We start from the raw sequence: 20,599 nt of genomic DNA, 5'->3' as shown, positions 1-20,599 counted from the left end.
CTGTTTTTCTGCAAAGGGACCAGGACGACTGATCCGTGTAAAGGAAAGAATGAATGGGGCCATGTATCGTGAGATTTTGAGTGAAAACCTCCTTCCATCAGCAAGGGCATTGAAGATGAAACGTGGCTGGGTCTTTCAGCATGACAATGATCCCAAACACACCGCCCAGGCAACGAAGGAGTGGCTTCGTAAGAAGCATTTCAAGGTCCTGGAGTGGCCTAGCCAGTCTCCAGATCTCAACCCCATAGAAAATCTTTGGAGGGAGTTGAAAGTCTGTGTTGCCCAGCAAGAGCCCCAAAACATCACTGCTCTAGAGGAGATCTGCATGGAGGAATGGGCCAAAATACCAGCAACGGTGTGTGAAAACCTTGTGAAGACTTACAGAAAACGTTTGACCTCTGTCATTGCCAACAAAGGGTATATAACAAATTATTGAGATAAACTTTTGTTATTGACCAAAATACTTATTTTCCACCATAATTTGCAAATAAATTCATTAAAAATCCTACAATGTGATTTTCTGGATTTTTTTCCCCATTTTGTCTGTCATAGTTGAAGTGTACCTATGATGAAAATTACAGGTCTCTCTCATCTTTTTAAGTGGGAGAACTTGCACAATTGGTGGCTGACTAAATACCTTTTTGCCCCACTGTACGGAATCATGTAGTAACCAAAAAAGTGTTAAAGAAATAAAGAAAAACCCTTGAATGAGTAGGTGTTCTAAAACTTTTGACCGGTGGTGTTATTATATAATAATAATGATTTGTCTTTGGTCTCTGTGTTTTCATACTTTTCCGTAAATTTGCAAGTGGCTGAATCTCACCAGAAAAATCATCCGAGCAAGGGAAACAGCACCCCTCTGTCTCAGTATGTGTAGCCCATGTATCTGATGCTACCTGGACCGAAATAGTATGACATGTTGCTACCGTAGCATTTGATTGATTGATGCCAACAAGCATTTGAGCAGTTAAATTCCCCTCAAGGGGGGGCAATTTGGATTTGGCTCCACACCAATCAAATGACATCCTAAGCGAAATGTAATTTTCAGAAAAACGTGTGTTTCTGGTCTGCTTGTGTTGATGTCCTGCAGTAGCTAGCTTGCTACATCGGTCCTTTCCAAAGCCATGGAAGGAGATGGGGATTTGGACCTGTGGTTTTGACTTAATTCTCTGTACAGGCCAATGATCATGACGGCGATTCTGATCTAACAATAAAATGTACTGAAACATGTCCTCCATCTATTGAAAAGTACAGAGGGGTAATGGAAAACAATATCACAACCAGCCAATGGCCTTTCTGATGAATCAGATGCACTTCCAAGCACACTGGCAAATGTTGACCGATGGCAACAAAGTAAAATGCCTGAAAAAAAAGTTGCCACCGTCGTTCTCAACCGGTGTGTGACACTATCCCCAAAACATGAACAATTAGTCTGTGGTAGGCTGAAAGGAGAAGGGCCCTTTTCCATTGGCAGTCCTGTTATTGTAGAGCCCACAACGTACCGTGGAGAACAGAGGAGTTTGTTAGTGGGTCGTACTGTATGCCCACTCTGGGGTGACAAATGGATCCCCATTAATCTCCAAGATTGCCCAGTTACACTGAAGCACAATGCAAAACTGGCAGATGTACAGTCTTCTCCTGTATAGCTTTAGAAGACCTGGAGTTAAACAGCAGCTGCTGTGGACAATGTTATGATAAACAAGATGCTGCACAGAAAATCATTGGAACCACAACTGAACCGAACGCACATATGCTGATGTGTTGAAAGAAATGTGTCTGACTGATGTTGACATTGCCTCCTGTGAAGTATCAGATGAATGGAAAAACAAGATGGCAGACCTGGTTATGAAATATCACAGTATATTTTCCGGAGGGAAACTAGAATGTAGTGAAGGAAGAGACTTTGTGCATAGAATAAGACTGAACGATGAGAGGCCTTTCAGACTTCCTTACCAGAGTGCCACCATGTGACTTCCAAAAACTGAAACAAACCTTGAAGGAAATGGAAGAATGTGACATCCTCGGGAAATCGAATAGTGAGTGGGCATACCCTCTTGTTCTTGTCTGGAAACCAAATGGTGAACTCAGAATCTGTACAGATTTCTGATGGCTCAATGCGAGACCTGAGAAGGATGCTTATCCCCTAACAAATCAAGACGATCCACTGCCGTCAAATAAGTGGCACTTCCTTCTGCGTTTTAGGAAATTCTTGGGCCATGTGACGTCTCAAAAAGGGATTCAGACTGACGAGGGGAAAGGGACGGCCATCAGTGAGATGACATCCTCATGGAGATGGATGGGAAAACCCCTGGACTGAAGAGGGTCCAGTCATTTCTCAGAATGATGAACTATTACTCCCACTTTATCAAAGGGTTTTCAGAAATCGCTAAGCCACTGTACTGTTTAACAGCGGGACAGAAGACCATCCCACAGACTGACACCTGAAGTTAAAAGCAGCTGTGATAAACATGAAGTTGGTTACATGTACTGTATATATATTATATATACTGTGTAGATTTCTTTACTGGACTGATGGCCTGCATCTGATAGTCAGCCTTCCCTCTGCTGAGAAAAGACTGTTCCAGCTAATGGCGAAACTCAAGTCGCACTGAATTATTTCTTCCTCATGCAACAAATTAATAATGACCAGAGAAAGTGGAATATTCCTCGATATTTAAAAAAATACACAAGCCGCTAACAATAACAACGTTATTAACAAAGTTTATCGGAACACTTTGCAATACTCATTCATTGCAGCTGCAGTGCTGGTGGCTTATAAAGTTTATATGGTTTATAAAGGTGCTGAATAACAACTTTTACTGTATTCATAATCTCACAGTATCAATTTTTCTGGGCATTTGAGGCTTCTTTTTACAATCTATGGATTGAGGAAACTGCAGACACGGTGATCTGAGCTATCTGATTGGCCAGAGGTAGGCTTATAGGTGCACTTGATTTGCTCTCTGGGCCTGCCGGGTAGCCGGTGTTCTACCTTCAGACACATAAAATTATTCAAAATGGGAACAATATGCCTTCCCGGCGCTATTGCTGCTGAATCAAGTGCACCTACTTCAAACAGAATGAAACAAGTAAAAAAATAGGAATGCAAGGCTTTATCATAGTGTTTTTACAGAAATGTTTGGTGATCGACTAGGAATACCTTGGAGATCGACCAGCCGATCGCGATCGAAAGGTTGGTGACCACTGCTGGAGGCGAATAACCTCATAATATTTTAGGACTACATTTAGGCTGCATACACAAAATAGTGATGTGACTGACAGAACGTTCAGTTTATTAAGGCCAGGCACTACATCCTGATAGGGTCCTGTGGTGGCATGCACAGCAACAGGGAGCCAGGGAGACATGCAGTTAACCAAATCCCCTACTTTCATCTTGAAATAGAACTGTGACTTTATTCTTAAAATGTTTACTTTATTCTCTCAATTAAATTTGGAGTTTATTGTTGCTTTATTCTTAAAATGTTTCCACTTTGTTCTCTAATTATTTTTTATTTTTTAAAGTACTTTTGTGCAAAAATATCAAATAAATCCAAGTACCACCACCCTTTGCAATTGATTTCCCTCTTTACTTGACCCTAATACTACCCCTTCGGTTTCTATAGATTGTTGACAAAAAAAAGACAATTACTGATTGAAACAATGATTGAATAACAGTTTTGGACGAGATGGGTCCCGTTATGTCTGATGGTTTTGATTGAAGATCTGATAACATTCCATGTCAAAAATATTAAAAAATAGAGAAAATCAGAAAGGGGGAACATACTTTTTCACTGCACTGTGTGTGTACATTTATTTTGCAATGCTCTCGCACACAACGTGGCCAGGGTAGTTTCTATGTGAGGCTTTAGCTCGGTAGGCTAAAGCACACACTTGATCCATTAGTCATGATTAGATTTGCACAATTCTGGACATTTTTCCAAAATTCTGAGGTTTAATAAAAAATTCCAGTTGGAAGATTCCCGGAATCAAAAAGAAATACACAGGAAATCTAGAATCGTACAACCAGGATTTTTTGAAAACCTGGGTATTTTGGGAAAATGACTGGAATTTTGCAACCCTAGTCATGATTCATGCAGTAGACCAAACTTATATGAGTCACAAAAAAGTTTATGCTGATGCCTGGTGGAACAGAGAGCAGTGACAGAAGTGACTCCTTGTAACATTCTGTGACTTCCTCTCTCCCAGGTTGTCATTGTGTAACATGTTGTTAGGTTCTAATTCTTCAGAGTAAATAACTCACGGACACTAGAGAAGCTTAACCAAGTTGAATTCTTCCCAAAGGGTCGATACAGCTGTAATTCAGCCAAAAACATGTCCCCACCATCACAAGTATAGATACTCCACTTTAGACACCCCTCCTTCTCTCTAATCCTTACATTTTATGGTTCCACAGGAAGAGAGTAACAGGATAATAAACCATTATTTCTCCCATCAGGGCATCTGACCTGACCTCCTGACCACCTGACCTCAACCCCTCCTTCGCCTAATCCACAGATGTCCTCTCGTATCACCTATCGCACTCCCGTGGCTCTCTCCCATCCACCCAGCACATTCCACAGACACTCTGTCTTTCTACAGATCTCACTCCTTTATGTACTATGCGTCTGATCTATCATGTCTTTAATATCTCAATGTTCAAAGTTAACCCTGAATCCGACAATGTTAAATTGTCTCCCTGTAATGTTCAATGGGAGAATCTCAATTTGTTTTGCTCTCCTCCGTCCTCTCCTCTCCACTTTGAAACAGGTCAAAGGTAATCGAGGAGCAGAGGCGAGAAGAGGAAACGTGGCACTTGTATGAAATGAGACCCTCCTTCTCCATCAGGCAAAGGATGTTTAAAGGGGTGGAATCCCACAATAAATGTGTAAAGTGCTAAAAACTGAATTTAGCAAGATATTTTAATGCTAAAAGGATAAGATGCATATCATTTTAAAATGTGTGCATGCTTTTCTCCTTCAAGAAAACAACAGCTGATTCAAAGAGGGTGTGGCGGATATAATGACCGTGGACACCGCGAGGATAACCTTGTGCGTCCTCTGCCGAAGTAGATAATCGAGGAGGGGAGCAGACTCCTTTGTTTGCCTACTAACGAATTGACACTCTGCTTGACCACTCAACCACTTATTACTTTCTGGGTCACGGAGGAGAGGAGGACTGAGGAGTCAAGGAGAGGACAAACTTCTCCCCAATTGAGAATCTCCCCATGACTTCCTACTTTTGTGGTGTAACATGTTAAAGTGTCCCCCCTGTTATATCCTGTGTCTTCCTCTCTCTTAGGTCTCCTTCTTCCTGTTCGTCGTGTTTGTGGTGTAACATGTTAAAGTGTCCCCCTGTAATATCCTACCTCATCCTCTCTCCCAGATCTCATTCTTCCTGTTCACACTGTTTGTGGTGTAACATGTTAAAGTGTCCCCCTGTAATATCCTGTGTCTTCCTTTCTCCCAGGTCTCCTTCTTCCTGTTCATAGTGTTTGTGGTTTACACCATGCTGCCGTTCTCCATGAGAGGAGCAGTCATAGCCAGCATCATCACATGTTTATCACACACAATCACACTCAGTGTGTGTCTGGCGTCTACTGCAGAGGCCTTTGAACCACTGGTGTGGCAGGTAAGAGAACACACACACACACACCTTTGTTAAACACATACACACATGCACGAATGCAAAGTGATGGATGAGTACACACACACACACACACACACACACACACACACACACACACACACACACACACACACACACACACACCATGTATCTGATGCTGTCTGGCCAAAAATAGTATGACATGCCAGCATCAGATACATGGGCTACACATACAGTACATGCCCACTGCCTCTGCCGTGACAACAATAGCAGTATTATCAGCAGCATTCTTTTACTAAAGAAATGCTTATTATATCCCCCTAGAGTCTATGGGCCCAGGGCTGGGTGTCTACTAAGCTATCATATGGAATTGTTTTAACATGGTCATATCAAGGATCATTTAGCTATTTGATTTATAATTGTAGGACCCTTGTAGAAATCCCCACAAAAATATATAAAAAAATATTTGATGAAACACTGAATTTTTGCCTTACTGCTATTAGCCCATAGAAACGCATTGAATAACAAATTCACACATGGAAAACCAGATAGTCAAACATTTTATCAAAAGGAAGTCATTTTTAAAGTGTCTGTTCTGTATCTGAGATATAAGAAAGCTCAGGATTTATTTTATTTTTTACTGTGGAATTACCTGTATACCTTTTTTACATGGAAATGCCCTGTTCACTTCCATATATTTTTTGGCCCATGTACCGGTTTACATTCAGACGAGTCCCGTGACACTTGTGGGGGTCATAGAGCAAAACAGAAAAACACCATCGTGGGCGTGAGAGTCTCATCTTTCCATTCAAATTAGTATGTAGCCCAAACCGCTCGGACGCTATAGGCATTTTTCGTGAGAAGACCGATGTCTCCTGGTCTGACAAACACGCCATAGTTCGACCACCTTTCACCTCAGATGGAATTGAGACGCAGACCATGCAAAAAAGATATCTCTAGCTGAAACAGACGGATTTTGATGAGGATTTTAAAATTATTATCATTATTTATTATGTCTCAAGGGGCACATGAGGGCCCTCAAATGGAGAAATTATTGTATTATTATTTATTTATTATATATGTATATTTGTGTATTTACTTTTTATGCACAGCTCATGAGGCCCCTTGATGATGTGAGGCCTGAGGCAATTGCCTCTTCTGCCTAATGGTAAGTCAGTTTGAGCTGCGGATGATGACTCATACCTTTACAGAGTGCCCTCGAACAGAGCTGGAATAGCTGAGTGTGTGTGTGACTCATTGAGACCCATTCTATCCAGCACATTGGCATTTATTGAGATGACTCATGTACTGGAGGCAGCTCTGCAGATTGGTCTCTAGCTGGAACAGCCGTAAAGTCATCAAATCTGATTTGAAACCTATCCCTAACCTTAACCACACTGCTAACCCTAACCTTTAATTAAGACCAAAAAGCTCATTTTTATGAGCCTATCAGCTTTGCCTGGCCTACCTAGCAGAAACCACTCAGTTTTGACTCAGGGCAAGACTCTTGACAAGAAACGTAAAACTGCTTCTATCCAGGGTCCCTCTCTCTCTTTCTCTCTCTCCCTCTCTCCCTGTCTCTTTTTCTCTCTCTCTCTCTCTCTCTCTTTCTCTCTCTCTCTCTCTCCCTCTCTCTCTCTCTCCCTCTACTCTGTGTGTCCTCAGTACACTCTTCATTACCAGAGTAGAGCTCTCAGTCTAAATGAACTGTCCTATAAAGACTGACTAGGGCCGGGGCTAGAGGCTGAGCCTCTGTCCCAAATAGCATCATATTCTCTATGGGCCCTGGTCAAAAGTAATGCACAACATAGGGGATAGCCTGCCTTCTGGGATGCAGCCTTTGAATAAATTAACTGATCACAATAACCTGCTCTACAGAAGCTAGCTAGGTCAGTGGAGCTACAGCAGGCCTTAGTGGTCATTATGTCTGTGCTGCTGGTCAATGCTAACAATATAAGTGCCTATGCAGAAATAAAATGCTAGGATGTTGCTCACAAAGTCTGTCACGTACCTGTGTGTGCAGGCAGGCAGGCAAGTGCACATGCAAACACAGGTACACACACACACACACACAGCCACAGCCAGTCTCAATCCCTCTCAGGTAAACAAACGTGTATGTGTTTTTCTGTGCATGTGTGCGTGCGTGCGTGTGAGCAGGTACATGCCTGCCAAGCGTGTGACAGACTTTGAAGGGTGCATGTTTGTGTGCCTGCATACACACACACACACACACACACACACACACACACACACACACACACATACACATACACCATGGTTTACTGGAAAAACCCTTTCGAGGTCTCTGTAAATAAACGTAAATGTAATAAACGTACTTATTGCCTGGTCTTCTAAAGACCTGTGTCTATTTATTTACAGGGCTTTGATGAGCGTGATGTTGACCCAGTGGGGAACTAAATGAACAAGATGTGTGTACTAGGGCAGGTTTATAGGGCAATAATGTGTTATTGAGTTGTATAGATGGACATTGAGTGATTAGAATATAGGAGAGTGCATCTGCACTGGCGTCAGACACTAACCTTTAGTAGTCTCATCTTTGTGTGTGTTAGAGAGAGGGAGGAGATGAGAGAGAGAGATTTGTATTTCTCTTGATTGAGTCATTCACAGGTGACTCTTTCAGGATTTGATTCAAGTCTCCAATAGCATCTGTGTTCTTCTATACCCCTGCTTTTCCACCAGCTGACCATTGTGATGTTTCATCCTGTCTGTATGAGGCCCAGTTAGGGGGTCTCTCTGATGTGTGATGCCACTGGGATTGCCAGAGGTGAGACCAAGTCACTAATAATATTCAAGTCACAAGCTAGTTTCAAGTCTTAATGTCTGAGTATCATGTCGACTCAGAAGTAGAACGGGTCAAATCTTGAGTCAAGTCCAAGTCGTGTATTCTAAGTTGAGTCTCGAGTCGAGTTTAAAAAAATCTATACATGCAATGTCTTGTTCAACTACAAATTGTGACCTTGGGACTTTAAGGTTCTCTCTGACATTTTAGTCAGAAATTAGTTAGTCACATATAACAGATCTTTAGATGGTTCTTCATATGTCTGTGGAGATTTCTGAAAAAATACATTTTATGTCAAAACTAGAAAGTTCTATCTGCATAAGTCCATTTGAACTTGGCGCTTCAAGTTAAAATATGCAATCCAATCACAAGCCTGCACAAATACAGATGGACCAATCAGAACACGTCTTTGCCATGTCCCTCTAAGTATGGTCTAGCTAGTCTAGCCAGCAATAATGGCCCGCAAGCAAAAAAACAACAATGTCAGAAATCTTCAAGTAAATTATGTTGTCACATCGTTTTTCAGTGATGACAGTAATTTGTCTGACGATGATAATACATTTCTTAATGTATTTGATGATGTGTTCTGACTATCTTGGTAAAATTGCATGGAAATCTTAGTGGGGCAAACACATTTTTCTGGGTGGATGCATGCCAGCAAAGCCACTATACAGCTAAGCAGTAAACATTACAAATGATGTGGGTGAGACACATGGGCTACTAACAGCTTACAACACAACATACACTTAATATTACTTTCTTGGCTACAGTATACACATCTCTGTTGCATATTACATTATTTATGCAGCAGCATACAAGACATTTTTGGACTCACTTTGTTGTGCTGTAATCACTTGAACAGGAAGGTGACGCGGCGGTCCTTCTTGTGGGCTCCAGAAAGAGGCCCGAAATCCCAACTTAGAATTCAGAGTTGGATGACCGCTAAAAATTATTTTCCGTATTTTCCCAGTCAGACCTAGTTTTATCCGAGTTCCCAGTTGTCTTGAACTCACTGAAGTCTGAGATTTTCTAGTTCTGAGTTTCCAGTTGTTTTGAAAGTGGCAGAAGTCATGCTAGATTGATAGCATGGCCAATCTATTCAAACTTTCCTAGCCCATGGCATTACCCCCTTGTTTGTGATATCCAATTAGTAGTTACGATCTTGTCTCATCGCTCCAACTCCCCTACGGACTTGCCAAAATTTAAGCGCCAAGCCGCACTGCTTCTTGCTCATTTAACCAGGAAGCCAGCTGCACCAATGACTCAGAGGTAACACTGTCAAACTGACAACCGGAGTCAGCTTGCAGATGTCCGGCCCAACACAAGGAGCCGCTAGAGCCCGATGAGACAAGGGCATCCCGGACGGCTGAACCCTCCCCGAACCCGGATGATGTTGTGTCAATTGTCTTGCTTGCTAGCTAAGATTTTGAAAGTATGATGTTGACATGATCAGTCCAATCATAGCTACGGTAGATATAACATGATTTGACATCATTTTATCTGTGGCCAATGACCTTGAGCCTTCTTGGATGGGCACTTCTAATGCAACTATGGCAGCACCCAAGGGGCTTGAATTTTGTAGCTCTACCCGTAGATTTTGCGGCGACGTAGTGTCCCCATGAGTGACAGAACACTGAGCCAATCACGGCGCAGCTAGGGAACATTACCAACCCCTACGCTCTGTGTTTTTCGCTGGCTGCCCCACCACCACAGAAAACACTGAACTAGGCTGAAACACCTGCATTTTGGAGCTGCTCTACTTAAGAAAGCAAAAAAGAGACCATGTTTGTATGCGGGCTATTAACTCAATGATGATGTATTTTTGACATTGTTTGCAAATGGATATGTGAAGCATATTAATGCTAAAATAACATGCAAAACAGGAAACAAATTTAAAAAACAGCCCTGAATGACTCGTCGCCACTGGTCTTCTTAAAAACTGAACCTGTCTAACTCAGAAGAGTCAGCTGGAACCTTATAGCTGAACCCAGATTCACATGTCTGAGCCATAAGGTTCTATCTGAGATTGCACACCCCTACAAAAATTGATGTATAAATGTCAGGACTTTGATACTCTGTACTTTAGATACCTTTAAGGTGAGGACCTTCATGGGTTATGAAAGAAGAATTCACGACCAAAAAGTTCTGAAATCTGGGATGTGAAAACTTTGACGCTAAATATCTCAGAACTATGCTTTGCGCAGATAGAACCTTATTGTCCCAAGGTCACGAAATGTTTGTCTATTTATTGAGGCTACCAGAGAGCCCTTTTCATATTTTTTTCTACAGAACATTTTTATTATATAATAATTACTTTTAAAAACAAATTCAAAATGCAAGCATCATAAGTAAATGATACATTCCAAGCAATTTTGGCATACCAAAAGACCACTAAGCCCATGCTAGTAATTGTTGATTGACGCCCCATTGCTGGTGAGCTCGCAAAGTAAACAGATAATATTCTTAATCAAGTTTTGGAGCTGCATATTTATTTATGGCAATCTTCTCTCCCTACAATTTCACGGTGGCACCCGATCTTATAGCTGTACATCAAATCATCCCTCTATTCGCTTAACGTTTTGACCCGCGACCCCCTAAAAGGAGTGGTTGAAAGCTTGAGACCACAGCGCCCGACATGCACGCAGGGCGAAAAAGTGCGCACAGGATGAAATGAAAAAGAACGCACAATCGCTGCGCAAAGCTGTCTGTCATTACAGCCATAAACGATGCGTTTTAAAAACGCAAGATACCTAAATAAACTGCGTTTCACACCAGCGTTTTGAGCTTAAAGTCATTAATGTTAGTAGTCAATGTCAACTAGGGATATCATGTCACATTGTTACTTCTCTGGAGTCCAGACCTAGTAGGATCATACGGCCTACCTCTGTGCAACGGGGGTTGCAGGATCGGAAGGAAAGCATGATCTGTCTGTAACCTTTTTCTTCCTCACAAATATCGTAATTAGTTCGCCAGAAAATGTTACATCTTCATCCCATAGCTACGTATTGAAGGCAGTGTGATGTTACAGCTATCACTGAGGTATATCATTTTATATATATATATATATATATATTTATATATATCATTATAACCCACCCAAACTAGGCCTATCTGAAATATGATCAATGAAATCACCAGGTAGCCTATTGTTCTGGCAAAGATGCGTCCATAGCAGGTTGCTAAACTGTATTTATATGGATAATATTAACGTAGGTAGGCAGGATACTGTGTTAAACCGGATGTAATAAAACAAGCTCTTTCTTGTCACTAAACTGGATATGTGAGCCCGCCTTTTTATTGGTTCTGAAACAGATATTTTTAGACAAAATGTGGTGCATTGCCGTAGGCCTATATGTAGGTAACCAGATCGAATAAGCAAAGCGACTGTTGATTGACAGTTTTCTGGTCCAATCAGAGGGCCGAGTGTGAGTTTGACTATACGATCTTATTTTTTGCAAGGAGAGGGGAAGGGAGGGTAGGACTGGGAGAACGTGCTACACTGTCTCTGGATGTGTGGAGAATAGCCTAATCCACTTAGACTATGTGCCACAAAATGAGTGCCAAAACGTTACAAAACCCGGCCACATAATTTTAAGTAATCAGTCTCAAGTCAAAGTCGAGTCCCGAGTCTTGAGGCTCCAAGTCGACTCCAAGTCACAAGTTATTGAATTTTCAATCAAGTCCAGTCTCAAGTCATCAAATGTCAAGTCATGTGACTCGAGTCCACATCTAAGGTGACTGCATGCACAGCGGATGCGATGGAATGCTATTGGTTGACTGGTAAAATATACCAGTCTGTGAGTAATATTTATTTTCTAGGAGGACTAATTATATTGTATTCTCTTTTCTTTTATTATTCATTCTCCTGTCCCGTCCTCCCCTCCTCTACCTTATACCCTATACCCATTCCTTTCCTTGATCAGATCCTGGCTAACATCATTATCTTTACGTGTGGTAACCTGGCGGGAGCGTACCATAAGCACCTGATGGACCTGGCCCTCAGACAGACCTACCAGGACACCTGCAACTGCATCAAGTCCCCCATCAAACTGGAGTTTGAGAAACACCAGCAGGTAGGCCTGCTAGACACAGACAGTATAGACAACATCCCTACACTCTTAGAAAAACTTCTATCTAGAACCTAAAAGGGTTATTTGGCTGTCCCCATAGGAGAACCCTTTGAAGAACCCTGTTTGATTCCAGTTAGAAACCTTTTGGTTCCAAGTAGAACCGTTTTGGGTTCCATTTAGAACTCTTTCCGCAGAGGGTTCTAAATGTAACCAAAAATGGTTTAACCTTGAACCAAAAAGGGTTCTCCTATGGGGACAGACAAAGAACCCTTTTGGAACCCTTTTTTCTAAGAATGTACACACACATGCATGCACACAGACAGCGTATAAAGCATATTAAGTATTGTGTGTGTGTGTATGTGTGTGTGTGTGTATGTATGTGTGTGTGTGTGTGTGTGTGTGTGTGTGTGTGTGTGTGTGTGTGTGTGTGTGTATGTGTGTGTGTGTGTGTATGTGTGTGTGTGTATGTGTATGTGTATGTGTGTGTGTGTGTGTGTGTGTGTGTGTGTATGGGCGCCTTGGGGGATGTGACTCATAAATGGGGCTCAGTAAAGAGTAGAAAGTGGAGAGGGCCATTATATCCTTCACAGGCTAATTTTCCTAAAAACACAGAGGCAAATTAACACACATACACTTGCATGCACGTACAAACACACACACACACACATACATACACACATACACAAACTCTGAACCCATTTCCTAAAACACAGCAGCAAATTAACTCCAGAATAGGTTTGGGGACTGGATGGGGAACTGGATGGGATTGGTGGCTAAAAATAGACTTTGCTTGTTAACCTCCACTGTCTTCCCTCACTCCCTCCCTCCCTCGCTCTCCTCTCCCTCCATACAACTCTGAATTGAAAAAATTGTTGATCTATTTTGTTTAGGAAATTATGTTTGTGTTTTTTACAAAAACAAAAATCACCCAAAAAATCATAATCTCCTCACATTGAAATCCAGTCATTACTACATAGATATTAATGTCACCTTAATGTCACTGCGTTAAGGCATTATAACGCATGGCTGACTCTTACCTACCACCACATCCTCTGTTACTCTTAGAAGCTGGAACTAGAGTAACTACATGATTTATAGTTTATACATCACTTACAATGACCCGTTGAACTAGTGTCCTAAAGGGCAGGCCAGGGTTGAGAAAACGATTATTGGCGTAAGTAAATGGAGACTTAATAATCATGACAGTAGAAACTGGAGGAAATACATTGATTAAATGAGATAAAATGATATGTGTTCCTAGAGTTGAGAAGGTACCACATCTAAATGTTTGCTTCCCTTCCCAGACTGCTGCTGGAGAGATAATTGACCACATTGTGATTAGTGCTAGTCAGTCTGATTTATACTCACTGCAATCAAGGCCTACTGCAATCAATGCAACCACACACACACACACACACACACACACACACACACACACACACACACACACACACACACACACACACATACACACACACATACACACACACACACACACACACACGCACACATGCACACACACTCACGCACACACACACACAGACAAGGTTAATTGCAGACTGTGAGTCCGGTACATTTCCTGCCATTTAAAAGAGACTAAACACAGTGAATCAGAGGAGGCTGGTGAGAGGAGCCATAGGAGGACGGGCTCATTATAATGGCTGGAAAGGAAGAAATGGAATGATATCAAACATATGGAAACCACATTTTTGACTCCATTCCATTTATTTAATTCCAGACATTATAATGAGCCCATCCTCCTATAGCTCCTCTCACCAGCCTCCTCTGCAGGACATATATTTTAGTAACCTTCCATTAGTATTACTGTTATTACCCATTGAGAGGCCTGGTCCTGATACTGAATTATGCACTCATAAATATCAGTCTTTATGTGTGTATGTGTATGTTTTGTGTGTGTATGCGTACCTAAAGCAGTTAATTTGGACTTCACAGGACTTGTCCTCTCTCTCACAACAGGAAAGGTTACTGTTGTCCCTGCTCCCGGCCCATATCGCCCGTGTGATGAAGGCAGAGATCATTCAGAGGTTACAGGGACCAAGGGACAGGGATTTCGGCCGGGCAGAGGGAACCAACAACTTTCACAACCTCTATGTCCAACGACACACCAACGTTAGGTAAACATCTGTCTACTCTACTCTACTCTACTCTACTCTACTCTACTCTACTCTACTCTACTCTACTCTACTCTACTCTACTCTACTCTACTCTGCTCTGCTCTGCTCTGCTCTGCTCTGCTCTGCTCTACTCTACTCTACTCTACTCTACTCTCCATCCTAGATAGGTCATCTATGCTGTGTCCTGTTTGTGTTATTTGTGTTCATTAGTGTTCTGTAGTGATACTGATATGCTCAGTTAACCCAGGCTCCAGTCTACTGGATTCTATTGGTGATTACTGTTGAAATAGAGAGTTAAGTAGATCCTATATACATACAGTCAATGATCTCCTTCTGCAGATTGAAAGACAAGGAGCTCCACTGAACTCCAATCTGTAGTCATAAGGCCAGTCAAATCATTGTCTATGTATTGAAACTCTATTGGGTTGTTGTTAGTAATGCCTTTTCCATCATGGTGGTAGAACTGAGAGGGATGTAGCAATGTCCTCAGTTTGGAGTGGGTCTCACAAGTTTGTCTGCATGCAAAATCATCTGTCTGTGTGCATGGATATTTCTCGAGAGTGTAGAGCTCAGAAGTAGTTTACCATTGACCTCTATGATTATAGCTAATGGGTTTTCAGGGACTGAGATTCTCCCAGGCAGTTGGGAATGACTGCACCAAAGATGGTTGCTGTCCAACGTCATGTGGTGCTGAAAGGCAGCTCTTATTCAGATTCTGACTGCATAACTGTCGCTGTCCTTGGTGCTGAAATCTCAGATTAGAGGAGAAAAGAAAAGACTGCTGGGCCTCTTACTGAATGGGTATTCCTCTGTCACTTCTCTCTCTCTCTCTGTAGTATTCTGCAGAGCATAAGAAAAGAAAGAGAGGAGGAAAGTAGAAGACACTTGTTTTTTACTTTGTTTTAAGCCCTTTGAATCTCTTCCCTCTTTCTCTCTCTGTTTCTCTCTCTCTGTTTGTTTCAGTATTCTGTATGCAGACATAGTCGGGTTCACTAAACTGGCTGGTGACTGCTCACCCGGAGAACTGGTGCACATGCTGAATGAATTGTTCGGCAAGTTTGACCAGATTGCCAAGGTAATGTTACACACACACAGAGGGATGACACACACACGGATGTACACATGCTAGCACACACACACATACACACACACATGGACACACTCACACAGACAAACTAGCACACTATACCACATTAAGGTAGTTGTGCGTAATATCCGTGGGAAGTTTTCTCTCTTGCTGATCTGTCTGCTGTGTTTTCTCGGATGGAGTGTTAGCTGTTGATTCATGTCAGTACAGCTACAGGCCAACACACACACACACACACACACACACACACACACACACACACACACACACACACACACACACACACACACACACACACGCACACGCACACGCACACACACACTGCCTAGTGCCCCAGCAATTTGTTTGTTATATAATAGACAGAGGAGTTTGGATGTTTTGGCATTGCTGTAAGCAGCCTCACATCTAGTGGGAGTGTGTTTTGGTCATCGTTGTGTGTGTGAGAGGGCATTAGCACATCTGTGTAGGTGTATGTGTTCACTAGGGATGCACAGTAATGTAGTTCCACAAGCTATGCAAAGTTCCTACAAAGTTGATGAAAAGTAGATTTTTGAATATGGTAGTTTATGGCTATTTGCATAATCTGTAAACACCAGGTCATATTTTGATTTTCTTTGGATTTCTTATATTTTATTTAGACAAAGTGAGTTTTTTTATTCTGATTCTGAAAATCACTTTTTCTCTCTCTCTCTTTCCCTCCCTAGCTCTGTGCATCTGTTGCCCCCTCTCCCTATTCCTCTCCCTACTAACTCATGTCTCTCTCTCCCTCTCACCTACTCGCTCGCTCTCTTCTTTTCTCTCTCTCTCCTTTTCTCTCTCTCTCTCTCTCTCTCTCTCTCTCTCTCTCTCTCTCTTGCTCTCTCTCTCTCTCTCTCTCTCTCTCTCTCTCTCTCTCTCTCTCTCTCACTCGCTCCCGCTCCTCTCTCTCTCTCTTCCCTCTCCAGGAGAATGAGTGTATGCGTATAAAGATCCTGGGTGATTGTTATTACTGTGTATCAGGCCTACCAGAGTCTCTACCACACCATGCAGGCAACTGTGTCAAGATGGGACTGGACATGTGTGAGGCCATCAAGTAAAACACCAGCTCTCTGCTTTCACACATGCACATTTAACACACACAAACACACATACAACACACACACACAAACGTACGTACAGTTGAAGTCGGAAGTTTACAGAGCTGGTGTAACTGAGTCAGGTTTGTAGGCCTCCTTGCTCACACATGCTTTTTCAGTTCTGCCCACAAATGTTCTATGGGATTGAGGTCAGGGCTTTGTGATGGCCACGCCAATACCTTGACTTTGTTGTCCTTCAGCCATTTTGCAGCAACTTTGGAAGTATGCTTGGGGTCACTGTCCATTTGGAAGACCCATTTGCGACCAAGTTTTAACTTCCTGACTGATGTCTTGAGATGTTGCTTCAATATATCCAACTAATTTTCCAGTCCCTCATGATGCCATCTATTTTGTGAAGTGCACCAGTCCCTCCTGCAGCAAAGCACCCCCACAACATGATGCTGCCACCCCTGTGCTTCACGGTTGGGATGGTGTTCTTCGGCTTGCAAGCCTCCCCCTTTATCCTCCAAACATAACGATGGCCATTATGGCCAAACAGTTCTATTTTTGTTTCATCAGACCAGAGGACATTTCTCCAAAAAGTATGATCTTTGTCCCCATGTGCAGTTGCAAACTGTAGTCTGGCTTTTTTTATGGCGGTTTTGGAGCAGTGGCTTCTTCCTTGCTGAGCGGCCTTTCAGGTTATGTCTATATAGGACTCATTTTACTGTGGATATAGATACTTTTGTACCTGTTTCCTCCAGCATCTTCACTAGGTCCTTTGCTGTTGTTCTGGGATTGATTCGCACTTTTCCCACCAAAGTACGTTCATCTCTAGGAGACAGAACGCGTCTCATTCCTGAGCGGTATGACGGCTGCGTGGTCCCATGGTGTTTATACTTGCGTACTATTGTTTGTACAGATGAACGTGGTACCTTCAGGCATTTGGAAATTGCTCCCAAGGATGAACCAGACTTGTGGAGGTCTACAATTATTTTTCTGAGGTCTTGGCTGATTTCTTTTGATTTTCCCATGATGTCAAGCAAAGAGGCACTGAGTTTGAAGTTAGGCCTTGAAATACATCCACAGGTACACCTCCAATTGACTCAAATTATGTCAATTAGTCTATCATAACCTTCTAAAGCCATAACATAATTTTCTGGGAGTTTCCAAGCTGTTTAAAGGCACAGTCAACTTAGTGTATGTAAACTTCTGACCCACTGGAATTGTAATACAGTGAATTGTAAGTGAAATTATAGGACCGTAAACAATTGTTAGAAACATTACTTGTGTCTTGCACATGGTAGATGTCCTAACCGACTTGCCAAAACTATAGTTTGTTAACAAGAAATATGTGGAGTGGTTGAAAAACGAGTTTTAATGACTTCAACCTAAGCGTATGTAAACTTCCGACTTCAACTGTATGCACTAGCAGACAAACGCACACACACACACACACATGCACGAGCACATGCACACACAAACACAGGAATGTAGTCATGTACAAACACACACACACACACACAGGCACATAGACACGTACAAACACACACGCTCACACACAAGCCTCTATCCCAGCCAGACTGGGTCTCAGCTGTGTGTGAGCTGTAGTGCAAATACAATGTGAAATAGTGATGATAAACTAATCCTCTCCAGTGCGCCAGCGGGCTAAACACACACACACACACACACACACACACACACACACACACACACTACGCATTCACTCAGACAACCTTTGTCCTGAGACACATACACCCAAACTCAGAATATTTTTCACCCCATAGAAAAAGCAGAGGTTCATTTGAGGTTATACATTTTTACCTTAGGAAGGTGCGGGATGCTACTGGGGTTGACATCAATATGCGAGTCGGGGTGCATTCTGGGAACGTGCTGTGTGGCGTCATCGGCCTCCAGAAGTGGCAATACGATGTCTGGTCGCATGATGTCACTCTAGCCAATCACATGGAGGCAGGGGGCGTGCCAGGGTAAGATCAACCAATAGGGGGTCTGCTGTTTCTTGAAATATTTCCCAAGAGATATTTGCATTCACAAACCATTTGGCTTATGTTCATTAATCAACCTCCACCTCTTCCTCTCTCTTCCTTCCTCCCTCTCTCCACCTCTTCCTCTCTCTTCCTTCCTCCCCCTCTCCACCTCTTCCTCTCTCTTCCTTCCTCCCCCTCTCCACCTCTTCCCCTCTCTTCTCTCCTCCCTCTCTCCACCTCTTCCTCTCTCTTCCTTCCTCCCCCTCTCCACCTCTTCCTCTCTCTTCTCTCCTCCCTCTCTCCACCTCTTCCTCCTCTTCCTTCCTCCCCCTCGCCACCTCTTCCCTTTCTCTTCTCTCCTCCCTCTCTCCACCTCTTCCCTCTCTCTTCCTTCCTCCCTCTTTCCACCTCTTCCCTCTCTCTTCCTTCCTCCCTCTCTCCACCTCTTCCTCTCTCTTCCTTCCTCCCTCTCTCCACCTCTTCCTCTCTCTTCCTTCCTCCCTCTCTCCACCTCTTCCCTCTCTCTTCCTTCCTCCCTCTCTCCACCTCTTCCCTCTCTCTTCCTTCCTCCCTCTCTCCTCTCTTCCCTCTCTCTTCCTTCCTCCCTCTCTTCCCTCTCTCTTCCTTCCTCCCTCTCTCCACCTCTTCCCTCTCTCTTCCTTCCTCCCTCTCTCCACCTCTTCCCTCTCTCTTCCTTCCTCCCTCTCTCCACCTCTTCCCTCTCTCTTCTCTCCTCCCCCAGGCGTGTCCATATCTCCTCAGTAACATTGGAGCATCTGAAGGGCTCCTATAAGGTGGAACCAGGGGAGGGACAAAGTAGAGACTTTTACCTGAAGGAACACGAAGTCATCACCTACCTGGTCATCAACCCCAAGGTGAGACATGAGAATGTGGTCCAAAGGTGGTCCAAACACAACCACAGATATAACATACACTAAAAACTCACGCTTATAAACTACCGATTTATTGGGTATATGCTACTATTTATAATACATTAAAACTGCATGAAGCTGTTTGCTTGATTTGAGAAATAGATCTTAGAGAAGATAAAAAGGGGGGGAGAAATTATACTGCTCTCCATTTTCATTGGTTCACCAGGCTGAGAGGCGGAGCCCCCACCTGTGTACACGTTCTCGTTCTACATTGGACGGAGGGAAGATGAGGGCATCGGTCAGAATGACTCGATACCTGGAGTCGTGGGGGGCGGCAAAACCCTTTGCTAACCTGCACCACAGAGACAGCATGACTACTGAAAACGGCAAGATTAACACTACTGTGAGTAAACACACACACACACACACACACACACACACACACACACACACACACACACACACAAACACATTGATAAACACTCGTGTCCAGCCTCACATTCTGCGATTGTGTGTTTCAGGATGTTCCAATGGGCCAGTATCACTACCAGAGAAGAGAGAGGTGAGACTTTACCCCTACAGATGTGTCATCTTTACTTTACACCAGACCACAGACTTTACACCTACAGATCTGTCATCTTTACTTTACACCAGACCACAGACTTTACCCCTACAGATCTGTCATCTTTACTTTACACCAGACCACAGACTTTACCCCTACAGATCTGTCATCTTTACTTTACACCAGACCACAGACTTTACCCCTACAGATCTGTCATCTTTACTTTACACCAGACCACCAGACTTTACCCCTACAGATCTGTCATCTTTACTTTACACCAGACCACAGACTTTACCCCTACAGATCAGTCATCTTTACTTTACACCAGACCACAGACTTTACCCCTACAGATCAGTCATCTTTACTTTACACCAGACCACCAGACTTTACCCCTACAGATCAGTCATCTTTACTTTACACCAGACC

At 42.9% G+C, this 20,599-nt stretch overlaps 1 protein-coding gene across 1 annotated transcript in view; it reads left to right on the top strand.

Moving 5' to 3' along the window:
* LOC112265839 (adenylate cyclase type 2-like) overlaps positions 1 to 20,599 on the top strand; it is a 97,602-nt gene that overhangs the window by 22,366 nt on the left and 54,637 nt on the right. Inside the window, 9 exon segments of the mRNA XM_042295439.1 lie at positions 5,467 to 5,628; positions 12,328 to 12,477; positions 14,452 to 14,609; positions 15,573 to 15,684; positions 16,641 to 16,768; positions 18,581 to 18,739; positions 19,482 to 19,614; positions 19,838 to 20,014; positions 20,133 to 20,173. Of these exon segments, the coding sequence (XP_042151373.1) occupies positions 5,467 to 5,628; positions 12,328 to 12,477; positions 14,452 to 14,609; positions 15,573 to 15,684; positions 16,641 to 16,768; positions 18,581 to 18,739; positions 19,482 to 19,614; positions 19,838 to 20,014; positions 20,133 to 20,173 (1,220 nt within the window).

This window comes from Oncorhynchus tshawytscha, linkage group LG13, assembly GCF_018296145.1.
Source record: "Oncorhynchus tshawytscha isolate Ot180627B linkage group LG13, Otsh_v2.0, whole genome shotgun sequence".
NCBI classification, from domain to species: Eukaryota; Metazoa; Chordata; class Actinopteri; order Salmoniformes; family Salmonidae; genus Oncorhynchus; species Oncorhynchus tshawytscha.
This window is presented reverse-complemented; position numbering and strand designations above follow the sequence as displayed.